The sequence below is a fragment of the Capra hircus genome, chromosome 4 (assembly GCF_001704415.2).
Source record: "Capra hircus breed San Clemente chromosome 4, ASM170441v1, whole genome shotgun sequence".
Classification (NCBI taxonomy): domain Eukaryota; kingdom Metazoa; phylum Chordata; class Mammalia; order Artiodactyla; family Bovidae; genus Capra; species Capra hircus.
Window position 1 is genome coordinate 68,635,726 of NC_030811.1, and position 13,118 is coordinate 68,648,843.

Sequence of the window (13,118 nt, forward strand, 5' to 3'; positions counted from 1 at the left end):
GGAAAGCCAAGAAGAACTAAAGAGCCTCTTGATGAAAGTGAAAGAGGAGAGTGAAAAAGTTGGCTTAAACCTCAATATTCAGAAAACTGAGATCGTGGCATCTGTTCCCATCACTTCATGGGAAATAGTTGGGAAACAATGGAAATAGTAAGAGACTTTATTTTGGGGGGCTCCAAAATCACTGCGGATGGTGACTGCTGCCATGAAATTAAGACTCTTGCTCCTTGGAAGAAAAGTTATGACCAACCTAGACAGCATATTAAAAAAGCAGAGATATCACTTTGCCAACAAAGGTCCATCTAGTCAAAGCTATGGTTTTTCCAGTAGTTGTGTATGGATGTGAGATTTGGACTATAAAGAAAACTGAGTGCTGAAGAATTGATGCTTTTGAACTGTGGTGTTGGAGAAGACTCTTGAGAGTCCCTTGGACTGCAAGGAGATCCAACCAGTCCATCCTAAAGGAGATCAGCCCTGAATATTCATTGGAAGGACTGATGTTGAAGCTGAAGCTCCAATACTTTGGCCACCTCATGCGAAGAGCTGATTCATTTGAAAAGACCCTGATGCTGGAAAAGATTGAAGGCAGGAGGAGAAGGGGACGACAGAGGATGAGGTGGTTGGATGGCATCACCGACTCAATGGATATGAGTTTGAGTAAGCTCCAGGAGTTGGTGATGGACAGGGAAGCCTGGCGTGCTGCAGTCCATAGGGTCGCAAAGAGTTGGACACGACTGAGCGACTGAACTGACTGAGAAGGAAAACAGGGGACTGAAGAGTCAAGAAGGGAGGGATCCAAGTGCTTGTCATATATTAGTGAACAGTATTCTTTAAATCCTTTCACTTGAAGTTAAAACTAAAAAATAAATTACCATCTGATTGGGTGGTAATTGCCTTTTAGTTAGCTGGTTAGTAAAGCATTTAATGTATAACTTTTGCATTTTTTGAGCCTTTCGCCATAGTGAGGACAATTTCTCTGTGTTCTCTGTGTACTGGGTTCTTTTATAAGAGATTTCTATAAACTAGCTCATTTAATCTTTACAGCAGCTCTGTAAGGTAGGTGCATTTCTGTACTTTTCTGAAAAAAATTTTCAGTTTTACAAATGGAAGAACTGAAACAGAAGTAACATGAATTTCACAAACATATAGATAATTGCTATATGATGCAGGCACCTGGGTCTGGGGTTGATTCTCTGCTGCTTTCTCATGAATTTTCTATAAATCATCACTCCTCACCACCTTGCTGTACACAAATGCACAAAGGCACACAGTTTAAAATATAGTGTCCCAGTGTGACTCCCACATTTATGATTATTCCAGTTGATATCCATCTCATTGGACTTGCCTGCTAGAAGTGTTGCCTTTATGTCCAGGCCTGAGACATTCATAGTTTTGTTTTTCTCCTACTAGCGCCTGCTGAATTCCATTTTTGTGTACTTACATGTGGCCGTTATTATGTCCTTACATGTGGAGCCGTGGTACAAACTGTGATGATAAGATCTGATCCTAGTTTTAGAAAGTGAAAGTGCAAGTATTAGTCGCTCCATCGTGTCTGACTCTTTGCGACCCCGTGGAATGTAGCCCACCAGGCTCCTCTGTCCATGGGATTCTCCAGGCAAGAATACTCAAGTGGGTTGCCATTCCCTTTGCCAGGGGATCTTCCTGACCCAGAGATCAAGCCCAGGGTCTCCTGCATTGCAGGCAGATGCTTTACCATCTGAGCCACCGAGGGAGCCCTAGTTTTAGCATCTGTGTGTATACAATGGCACTTACTGATGCTGAAGTCATTCAGATCACTGGAAACGTTTCTGCCTATCTGGGGATATATGTCCATTTTCAGATTGTCTGTTATCCTTGCCATTCCCTGTTATCCTTGCCATTCCCTTTAACCTCTGAAAAGACACACCAGGAAGTTTCTAACAGCTTGCTCACATCTGGACTCACATTAATTCTATGACCGTATTTTATTCCAGACACTTTTGAGAAATTCATCAGGATGTGAAGTGCGCAATGATGAATATCGAACAGAGTTTACCACAGCTTTGCCACGCATTGACTTATTCATGGGCCAGTTCAACCAAGTCCTCTTAACATCTATATCCACCTTTATCAAAGGAGATCTCACCATCGCTAATCTCGGGACGTCAGAAGGTCGATTCATGCAGGTACATGCTTTCTGAGAGTGGCTGTGTCTGTTTTATCCAGTGTCATACAATTAATTTGCTTCTCTTTTTACAGTAAGGTGTTGGCAAATACTATAAAGTGAAAATCACAGTGGAAGCTAGAGACACAGACTGAAAGCAAAACAATGAAGCCTAGTCCCTTTCTTGAAGTGTATGGCCTTTTTTTGTTAAATTCTTAAAGCTTTCAGTTTAAATGTGGTTGCTTTAATTTTCTTGCCTGGAACAGTTTGAGGTTTTTTTTTTTCCATTCATGATTTAAATCACATGATTGGAAAATAAAATGAAACAATTAAAGCACTTCCAGGCGATGTTTTCCTATTTCAGGGGAAGCTACGGATCAAAGGAGAGCTATTGTGTGAACTGTGCTTCTCCATGAGAAGAAACATTCACATCATTGAGAAATATTGGCAGGCATTAGGAAGGGACGTTATCAGAATCCCATTGTAACTCCAGCTCTTCTGATTCTGCAAAATGATGGGGTCAGACACAATGAAGTGCAAACACTGGGGGAAAAAAGATCCAGATTTTGTTAAGAAATGCTTTTAATGGATAGCAACAGTATTCCCATACAATAAAAGTTCACATTTCAGAGTTGCGGTTATCGTGTCTCCTAGATACAAAAACCCTAGCACTTTGCAGAAATTAAGATGCTCTCATGTTGGGTCTGTTTTACTGTTTTAATAGTTATTGGTAGTGCTTTCAACATGAGTTCATTAGTAGATTCTTGGTTAATGCACAATGACGATGGTATCTATGGAAATGTTGACTTTCCACAAAGACTAGAAATTTCTTTAAAAGGGAGATATTTATTTCATGATCATCTGACATAATTAACATCCTGGTCAGGAAATGACTTTCAGTGAAGCAATTGAGGATGATGATGTTTTCCTATGACTTGTTCATTTGTACATTCTCTATCTGTATTCTTTAACAAAACATATTTTTTAAAACTACCACTGTCTTTATAGCAGTCTGGATATGCATCAAATGTTCTAATTGTACTAGTGGGCCTGGTGGAATTTTTGCAAAATCATAAAACGTGTAAATAAAACCTTCCCACTTCACAATGAATCATATAGATCTAAATGATTCCACACTTGATCTCCCCTCCTCCCACTGCTTTACAATTAACTATGCTTTTTCTTCCTTGCTCCCTCTCTCCCAGCCCAGTGTTCCTATTTACCCATTTCAAACCATTTAATTCTGTCCTCAAAATGTTAAGGAGAGATGCCCAGCCCCATCCCACATAGACAAGCACTGTACCAAATTTGAAATATGGTCATATCTACTATCCTTGTAAAATGTGTATTGTTATGTGTTTATATGTGTTCTTAGTTGATATTGATGTTATTCTAGAGAATTGCAAGAAAAATCTGAAGGAGAATGACTGAAACTAGCATCTGTTGAATTCTCACTGGCTTCCCTATGTTCATTTGCCTCCTTTTACCTTTTTTTCTGCTTTTGTTTTCTTATGTTGTGTATTACCTCACCAATCCGGTTGCATATTAATAAGCTTTCTACAGTCGCTTTCGTTCTGACACTTTTTCACATCACAAGGTTCCTGGCCTATTTCCAGATTCTGAAGTTCTAATAAAATTCCATTTTTGTATAGATTGCTTTAATAACTGAGTAAATTCTGCTGTGTGACAGATTTCACCAAGTGGCATGTTATATATATCAGTTTCATTAGAATAGAAATGCTGTAACAAATGTTTTATTCTTATCTCCCAGCTTTTTCATCAAAGAAGCTATAATATACCTGTGCATCCATAATACCAAAGACGAAAATAAGTACTTAAATGAATACTTTTCATATGAAAAGCACTGATATCCTTGATTTTTTAAAACCAAAGATGAAAATTAGTATTTAAATAAATACTTTTCTTATGAAAAGCACTGATATCCTTGATTTTTTGAAACCAGGTAACTCTCAATTCATTCCTTATATATCAGGAACATACTAACTATGCTTTACTAAGCAAATAAGTGAGGTAAAGGAAGCTGTGACAGAGAACCTTCCTCTCAAGTAGGAAAAATAGAAACATGTACCTGAGACCTAGAGAAAACAAAGACATAAAAAACAAGGCTATTGAGACTCTCTGAGAGAGGATCTGTTTCTCTGCCACTTGCCTAAGAGAATTCCATTTGGTAAAATTTTATGTAAATAATCCTAAACCATTTAAAGGATCAAAGAATCACCATCACTAAAATCCAGTTTGTTTACAGCAAATAATGTTGGAGATGGAGTCAGGAGTACAGCAAAAACTTGGGGACCATCCAGCCTAATCTATCCAAGCAGTGACTTAACTTCTGTAAATGTTTTGACTGCACTGAAGTGCTGAATCTGTGGCCAAGCCTAAGTTTCTACAACCCATGTTTCAATAATACTATGAAGTTTCTGTTACAAAATAGAAGGGACATAATTTTTTTCCCCAAAGACAGCTGCTATACATGAAAAGGAACAGAAGAATGATTTTACTTCCTTCCTACCCTGAAGCCTAAAGGCAAAGTTGCTTTGCAAATGTTTTCTCCCAAGAGTTTGCAGCTGTTTCTGCCTTTCCTATTGTGCTTATGTTCAGCTCTGGCTGGGAATACAAGCTTCAGCTCCAGCTGTTGGGTGCAAAGTGAATCAGGTATTTCACAGTGGTTATTTGATTAGCAAGACTTATATTGTTTAGCTAACAATATTATATGTATGGAAGAGAAGACATTTTTGACATGTTTCTAACATTTAAGCATGTAACTTATCTCATACAGGTGCAGCTATGTCTAAATATACTGTGTACATATATTCAAGTCTATCTGTAGAGCCATGTCAATGCAGATCTAGATTTCAAAAACAGTTTTTATTTGTGTGATTGCTCTCTTGGGATGCTTTGAAGTAAAATAATATGATAAACACTGTTGGAGATAGTGTAAGTAAACAGTAAGAGCAGGGCTTCTTACAAGTTGTGGAGGGGGTGGGGATGTAGGAAAGAACAAGGCTGGAGAACATGAGCACAGAGTGCAGGGCTACGTGGGAGAGGGGAGCGGGATACTCATGAAGATCACAGGACTAATCACAGGGATTGCCCACATCTCCCCTTCTGAGCTCCTCGTCTAATCTACATCCAAAAACAATGCTTGCTTGATTTTTTTTTTACAGCATTTATATAAGGCCTTTAATCTCTAGATGCAAGCATTGCTATTAAAATATTTGTGCATGACTGTCAGGCCAGGGAGAGTGAGTGGATGAGGATGGGGTGGGGGTGGGGACACACTTTCCAGACTTTTTGCAAGTTCATCTCCACATTCACTGGCTTGTCTGCATACAGTGGCCGCTGCCTGAGCGCTGTCATAGATGTCATTGAATTCTTTGGTATCATCCTTCTCTTTCCCCATCCCCCTTTCTGTGATGCTGTTACCACCCATAAGCTCTTTTCTCCTAACTGGACTGGTTGGTCTTAAGTAAGAAAGTTCAAGAGGTAGGGATCACCTAAAAAGACATCCTTAGCTCATGGTCATTACTTACAACCATTACCTAAAGGATTATGTTCGTAATCAGTGAACCTGAGAGTAATCACTCACTTCCAGTAAGAAGAATCAATTTATTTATTGACCCCCTGTCTCCAAATTCCTTCGGTTCCTGTGCCACCATCATGGTATTTCAGTGCTTTGTGCTGAAGCCTGCAGCATGTTACATTTGGGATTACTGCTATTTTAGACTATGTAGACACAGATCATCAACTCATCAGTGCTGCAGGGACACAGCCAAACGAAGTTTGAACTTCCACATTCTCTTCAGAGATTGCTGACTTACCTATCTCCTTTATAAAGTGATCAAATAAAAATATCATCTGCCTTTTTTTTTAAGGCATACATCATTAATATAGTTACGTCTATAAAGAACAGTAACTTTGGTATATTTGTTTAGAAGAAAATATATTTCATGGATTCTGAGATTTCTTCTGTGAGGAAAAAAACATCTATTGTAAATAATAATTACAGACTTATGTCCATACCAAAAAATTAAGCCCAGTTCATATAGTCTCCTAAAATGAATTAATGCATGATCTTGAAATACATACATCTTATAAATTCTTATAGCATAGAAATTTAAAATATCATAAGTAATTTGAAACATTGAAAAATGCTACCTTTTGGGGTTTTTTTTGTTGTTGTTAGCAGGGAATAACTGGAATTTCTTATTCAGGTGCTTACTTGAAAGAAATGGAGAGGCATTTTAAAATGAAATATATTTATCAGTAGCCTCTTTGAAATTCAGACAGATATACTCTGTGTATAGATTGACTAATTCTGTAGTCATTATATTTAAAATATTGATTTGAAAGTTTTGGATTTTTAAAATTGTTACAACGTTACTAGCTTATACGTTTCTTAGATGCTTGAATTTTTTTTACAGAGGTCTCAATTTGGTATTGACTCATTTCTACTCACTTTGACTCATTTCAAAAAGTTGAGACACACACATTGATATTATAACCATAAAGAAAATTGCTATTTGTACATATCCTGGCCTTTGTAGTATTAGGTTGGTATAGAAACACTTGTGCCCATTTACCAAAAAGAGTAACAGAACAAAGCAAAGTTTCATTTAATTCAACTTTTACCGCCTGGTACTTTGTCTTACTACTTCTAATTTTAAGTTGTCAGCACCAATCAGCGATCTCCACTTTGTATGTTTCATTTTTTTAGTTCTAGAATGCTCAGTGTTTACCTTGGTTGAAACAAAGCTCTTCGTATCTGATTCCTTTCTAGACAAATATCAATTTCTTTCACATACTTAAGATATAAACCTATTGCTGGTGTTTTAGTCAGTTTGGGCTGCTGTAACTAATTAGCATACTAGGTGGCTCTAAAAAACAAACATTTATTTCTCAGAATTCTGTAGGCTGGGAATTCCAGGATCAAGATGCCAGCAGATGTGGTGTCTAGTGAGAGTCTGCTTCCTGGTCCGTAGATTGCCATCATTTTGCTGTGTACTCACATGGTGGAAAGAGGGCAAGAGAACTCTGTGGGATCCCATTTATAGGGCATTAATTGTCAACACAGTAGAAACTCAAAATATAATTGCTAGTCTCTATTTCTTACTAATTGTTCTAAGACTGCCAGGTGAGTTTTCATAAGAATTAAATTTAAATGGTGGATTTTGTTCTGTCCTTAAAAATATCTCCATGACAACCAAAAGGAACTCCTTATTTCTTGCAAACATTGCTTCAGGAGTATTTTGAGAGTTAAAGTGGTTACCCAATTACTTAGAATTTTGGCAAGAAGAGAAAGTGAGGAGTTAATGATAGAAACACATTCTCGGCATTTTATAGCAATAGGTATCCTTCCAGAGAAAGGGCTAATGATCAGCTGAAAAGGTATTTGCATCTCTGACGTGACCTCTGCTCGAAACTCCAGGCAGTCATCTCACTTTTCCCCAGCCTTCCTGTCTTCTCTGTTTCATCTCATTTTTTATACCACGCCACACTCATCCTAGTTCATGATCAAAAGTTGAACTTGTCGCCTGTACTAATAACATTTCCTCTGTGCTATCAGAAACTATTTAGATGTGGAGTCTTTCTCTTTAGGCACACTTAACTTGTACGGCCAAGATGACTGAAACAAGGAGTATTTGGCAAGGCAAACATATTGTGAAATTTGTTTTAATGCTTTGACTCACAAGTGGCTCTTGGGAGCTCAGAGTTGAAGTTTTTTATTGGTGTTTACTCTGGTGCTCCAAGAGTATATTTGAGTGTTTAAGAAGAGGTCAAGCAAACAGTTTCTGACATGAGAGAAAGTTCCTTGGAAACCTGACTTTTTCTAGCTAAAATTCTCTATCATATTTTCTTTATGGAAAATAATAGTACCTACCCTGTAGCTTATTGTGAAGACTAAACAAAATACCTATTTAAAGTACTTAACACAATGCCTGGCTCAGTTACCATCATATATGGTGTTGTCCAGGTAAAGAGTCTTAACAGATAATGAACCAAATCAATATATCCAAGTTCCAGAGGTGCAAAGAGCATCTTTGTGAAAAGAGAAATATTAATTCTTTCTGGGAAATGGGTATTTGAATGGACTTCAGATATTTGATAATGTCAAGGGTAAGAGTTAGTCGCTGAGTCGTTTCTTACTCTTTGGGACTCCATGGCCTGTAGCCTGCCAGGCTCCTCTGTTTGTGGATTTTTCCAGGCAAGAATACTGGAGTGGATAACCATTCCCTTCTCCAGGAGATCTTCCCAACCCAGGAATCAAACCCAGATCTCCTGTACTACAGGTGGATTCTTTACTGTCTGAGCCACCAGGGAAACCCAAAGTTAAAGATGATGACTTATTAAATTAAAAAGAGATTGCTTATTATAGATATGGTGAATGATATTAAAGAGATCAGAAAGATAGGAGAAAAAAAGTAGGAGCTCATCGTTATGTAGGAGGTCTGAATAGAATGTAAGGCATAAGAGAAACAGATGCAAAATTCAAATATCTATAGGAAGGTTCAGAAGGATGAATAATCTCCAGTGAAGTAGAAAGCACAGAATGAGGCAGAGAACAGAATCAGGTTATTAAAAGAGGCTGATATGTTGTTTTGTTTTTTTCCCTTTGCAGTTTGAAGTGATTGACAACAATCAGAGAAATATTTTTTAAAATAGGGAGCAGGGGAGCATGAGGGGTAGGAAAAACAAGAGGTGATGAGCACCAGAAGTAAGTCAAGATAGAAAAAATTGGTTAACTGAAATAATTTGGTGTAGAAGCTTTAGATGTCTGGTGTTCTGATATTCTGTTTGAAACCAGCACCAGCGGGAGGTAGCACTGGTAACTGATTTTTTTTTGCATTCCCTACAAAAGTCACAAATAACTATTTGGCCCTAAATCTAGAAATAACAGTAGTTTTCATTCTTTCCCATTCCAACCAAATGACCTTCGGTCTATCTATCACTTAATTTCTGTGCAAATGTAGCCACCCTGCTTAATGGAGTTGTTTTGAACGTGTTGAGTGTTTGGTGTAGAGCAAATGTTTGAAAAAAAAAAAAAATGTCATGATGTTTAACTTTTACAGCGCTGTGTGAACTTGGTTCATTTCTCTATCAACAATCCATTCTGTGGAAGCAAATTAGGGATTTGGGGAATCTTCCCAAATTGTTTCAGAGTAAATAGCTCCATTATTGTGCTGAAGAAAAATATACTACTGGTTCCCCAGAACATTTTTATGTTGTGTGTTTGTTAGAGTACTAAGCAGTTCATTCCCATTTTATGGATAAGAAAGCTGAGGTAGAAGTGGTTTATTATTTAATCTCAATCTCACAGATGCCCACATTTATCCCATGATTCAAACATGGCAAACAAATGCCCTTTCAGTGAAATGTAAAAGGGTATTTGGGTGTCAAGCAGTTTCATAAAGTTAGTTTCAAGCCCAGAGCTATGCTCAGCATTGTGCACCTTCCTGTAGATCGAATGTTATGGCCTATTTAAGAATGAGAGTGCGTCTAAGCTCTCCTGTAGTCTGAGTGTTCACCTTCTTCTGGTCTGATACCTGGACTTCATTATTACTGGTTTCTAGCGGCTAGACTGATGGAAATTTTATAGCTGAGAACCATCCCAAATTAGAAATACCTGACAGCAAGAATGACACCACTCATCAAATCTCCTTTCCAAGACATTGTTAAAACCATCAGGCCTTATTATAAAACCAGGCCAAGAAGCAGAACCTTATTTATAATCAAAGTAATAATGTACGATGGGACAATGGTTTATCAGAAATGACAGCACATCATTTCAAAGTTAGCTGAGGGCCTGTTTCGACCTCAAAAGATCTATAAATATGGCTAAAGGGTAGCAAAGCTGGAACCAGTTCCAGGTCTCCAGACTCCCTGTTCACTACACTTTCCTGTACGTCAAGGGAAGCTGCCCGGTGGGAGGGTCAGGAGGATAGATTTTAAAATAATCCAGAATCCTTGTAGCATAAGTGAGGTCTTCTGGGGTGAGTTTTGGCTCCTCCAGTTCCCAGTATAGTCGTGAGCATGTGTCTGCATGTGCTGACTGATTGGCTGAAAGATCTCCTTTCCTAGAAATCATTAAAAAATCATAGGCAAAACTCTGTCTTGGGGGTTCAAATGAATTGTCTTCAAGGCAGGAGATTAGAAGACGTATTGATTTACAGTGCAATAAACTGTTGGGCATATCGTTCAAACATCCATGAGCTCATCTAATCTGGTATTACCATTATCATCCACGTTCTCCCCTGATAGTATATTTAAACTGAGCTTGTTGGACTGTTGGACTAAGACTGCTTCCTGGTTTGTTTCTCAGGTTGTGGTTTCTCGATCAGGATCATTAACTCCTCACGTGAGTTTTCCGCTGGATTCCCACCCTGTGTCTCCAGAAGTGATTGTGGAGCACCCGCTAAACCAGAATGGCTATACACTGGTTGTCACTGGGAAAAAGGTAAGCCCTGTTCCATAGGAAGTTTCCATCAATGTGGTTCCTCCTGAGTGGATATTTACAGCCATTGTCACCTGGTCCTTTTTAACTTCTCCCTTCATCTGGATTTACCTCTCTTCTATGAAGCTCTTTCCTGAGTATTCCAGACATCTCCTAAAATCAAGTTAAATTTTTCCTTGGGGGAAATTGGACCTATGGAAGGTCATCTTCATGAGGTAAACTTCTCCTTTTGTCCTATATTTCTCAGTGAGAAACACAAACACACAAAATGAGAATTACAGTCCTAAGGGCAGAACTCTAGTGCAGGCAGATAACTCCTGAAGTGTACATTGGAAGAGATTATGCTGGCCAGTAATCCCTTTTCCCTGAGAGGAGGTGCATTTTGGTGCCGGAATGATATGTAACCTTACTTAGAATTTCCCAGAAGTTCAAGTGTGTTTTCCAGCAGCTTAAATTATACTCTCCTGTTGTTTTAAAATCATCTCAGCAGGGGGAGGATAAATTGGGAGATTGGGTCTGACATATATACCCTACTATGTATAAAATGGGCTTCCTTGGTGGCTCAGAGGTTAAAACGCCTGCCTCCAATGCGGGAGACCCAAGTTCAATCCCTGGGTCAGGAAGATCCCCTGGAGAAGGAAATGGTAACCCACTCCAGTATTCTTGCCTGGAAAATCCCATGGACGGAGAAGCCTGGTAGGCTAAGGACCTGTTGTATAACACAGGGAATTCTACTCAACAATCTGTAATGACCTGTATGGGAAAAAAATTTAAAAAGAGTGGGTATATGTGTATCTATAACTGATTCACTTTGTTGTATAGCAGACACTAATACAATACTGTAAATCAACTATACTCTGATAAAAAATTTTTTGAAAAGTAAAATCATCTCAAACTTTCCCCACTAAAGAGAACCTCTAACATTGCGTGATAATGCTTGTGTTCACTGGACAGTAATAGTTACTTTTATCACATATGTGCCAAAAGTGGAGGGAAGGAAAAAAAATTTTTTAATTTAATCACATTAGCATTATTACATGATGTGCACACATAAGTGGCATCTCTGTTAGACTCTGTAAAATTATATTTATATGTATCTTTGATGTATTTGGTTTTTATTTAACAAGCAAACAAAACCCTCCTCTGGAAGCTCTTTCCATCACTTGTCTTCACAGATCACCAAGATCCCGCTAAATGGCCTGGGCTGTGAACATTTCCAGTCCTGCAGTCAGTGCCTCTCCGCCCCTTCCTTTGTGCAGTGTGGCTGGTGCCATGATAAATGTGTGCGATTGGAGGAATGCCCCAGTGGAAGGTGGACTCAAGAGACCTGTCTGCCAACAATCTACAAGGTAGGAGTCTCTGTCAACTGTCGTATGTGTTTTGTTTTGGAAAGCATAAATCCCATGGATTAAAAAATTCAAAAATCAAACTATTCATTTTCTGTGAAGCATCAGCCCAAGCACCACCTCTCTCCCTCCAGGTTCTCCCTTTAGGGTGTCTTTGGGCACAAGCCCCTGGACCCTGCACTGGAAGTGCTTGCTTCACACTCTCCTTGAGCAGTTGCTCTCCCTTAGCAGATATGTGAATAAAAGAGTAAAGCGGCTAGAGGGCAACACTGCTCCGCGTTTCCTCGCACTGGGACCTGTTCCATTCTGACCTGCCCATTCTGATTGCTCACCAGCTACTTTATCTATCAGGTGCCCAGACATAAGACTCCATCATACACAGGGATCTAGTCATCATTACACAGAACCCTAACCTGGACCGTGCAAGCTAGAGGTCCAAGACATGCTGGAGCAGGCAAACGGGGTTTTGTTCCTTCTAACGCACAGACGGTGGCTATCACATCATTGATGAGAGCAGAGGTTACTTCTCAGGGCAGGTTGGGAGGCAAGTGGATGGTGGACACATAGGTAGCTGTGCGCCTTCTCTCAAAGTTCATGGAAGAGAAGTAAAGACATAGCTGATAACCTCACTAACTTCTATACTCTGCAAGCCAATTCATTCTTTAATTCATTCCAGAAACATTTATTGAGTGCCTAACACACAGCTGGCCTTCTTCTAGACACTGGGGGGACACATTCCCAAACAAGACAAAAGTGCCTCCTGCTCTTAGAGAACTGAGCTGCTAGCAGTCGACTTCGGCCATGATATTGTAGACACACTCACTTTCTGTTGCCTTGTTTGCTTAAGCATGTATTCGGCACTCTGAAAATCTCCATGGCAATTTGTAAAAATTTCTTGATTCAAATACATTTTGCTTGAAGCTACTAACCTGGTAAGGACTCAGTGTGTGTTTTCTCTGCCTGCATGTGGAACAGTTGGACTTTGGTAATAATAAATGATGCATGTGAAAAAATCAAGTTAAAGATCTTGGTCGGTCGCCTGGTTCAAGCCCAAGTAAACAGAGTGTGCAAGTTAGAACAGGATCTGCCCCCAAGCACATGGCTGTTTTCATTTAGCTACGGTTTGGGCAAAGATTTGTACTGGGTGACTGGGTTTTAAACC

The 13,118-nt window shown here is 39.0% G+C and overlaps 1 protein-coding gene across 4 annotated transcripts in view; it reads left to right on the plus strand.

The window, feature by feature from the left end:
• Positions 1–13,118, plus strand: part of MET (MET proto-oncogene, receptor tyrosine kinase) — a 114,497-nt gene that overhangs the window by 59,153 nt on the left and 42,226 nt on the right. For all 4 annotated transcript variants that reach the window (XM_013963310.2, XM_018047186.1, XM_005679158.3 and 1 more), the window contains exons 3-5: positions 1,971–2,162; positions 10,479–10,613; positions 11,786–11,959. In XM_013963310.2, the coding sequence (XP_013818764.1) occupies positions 1,971–2,162; positions 10,479–10,613; positions 11,786–11,959 (501 nt within the window). The remainder of the gene's footprint in view (positions 1–1,970; positions 2,163–10,478; positions 10,614–11,785; positions 11,960–13,118) is intronic.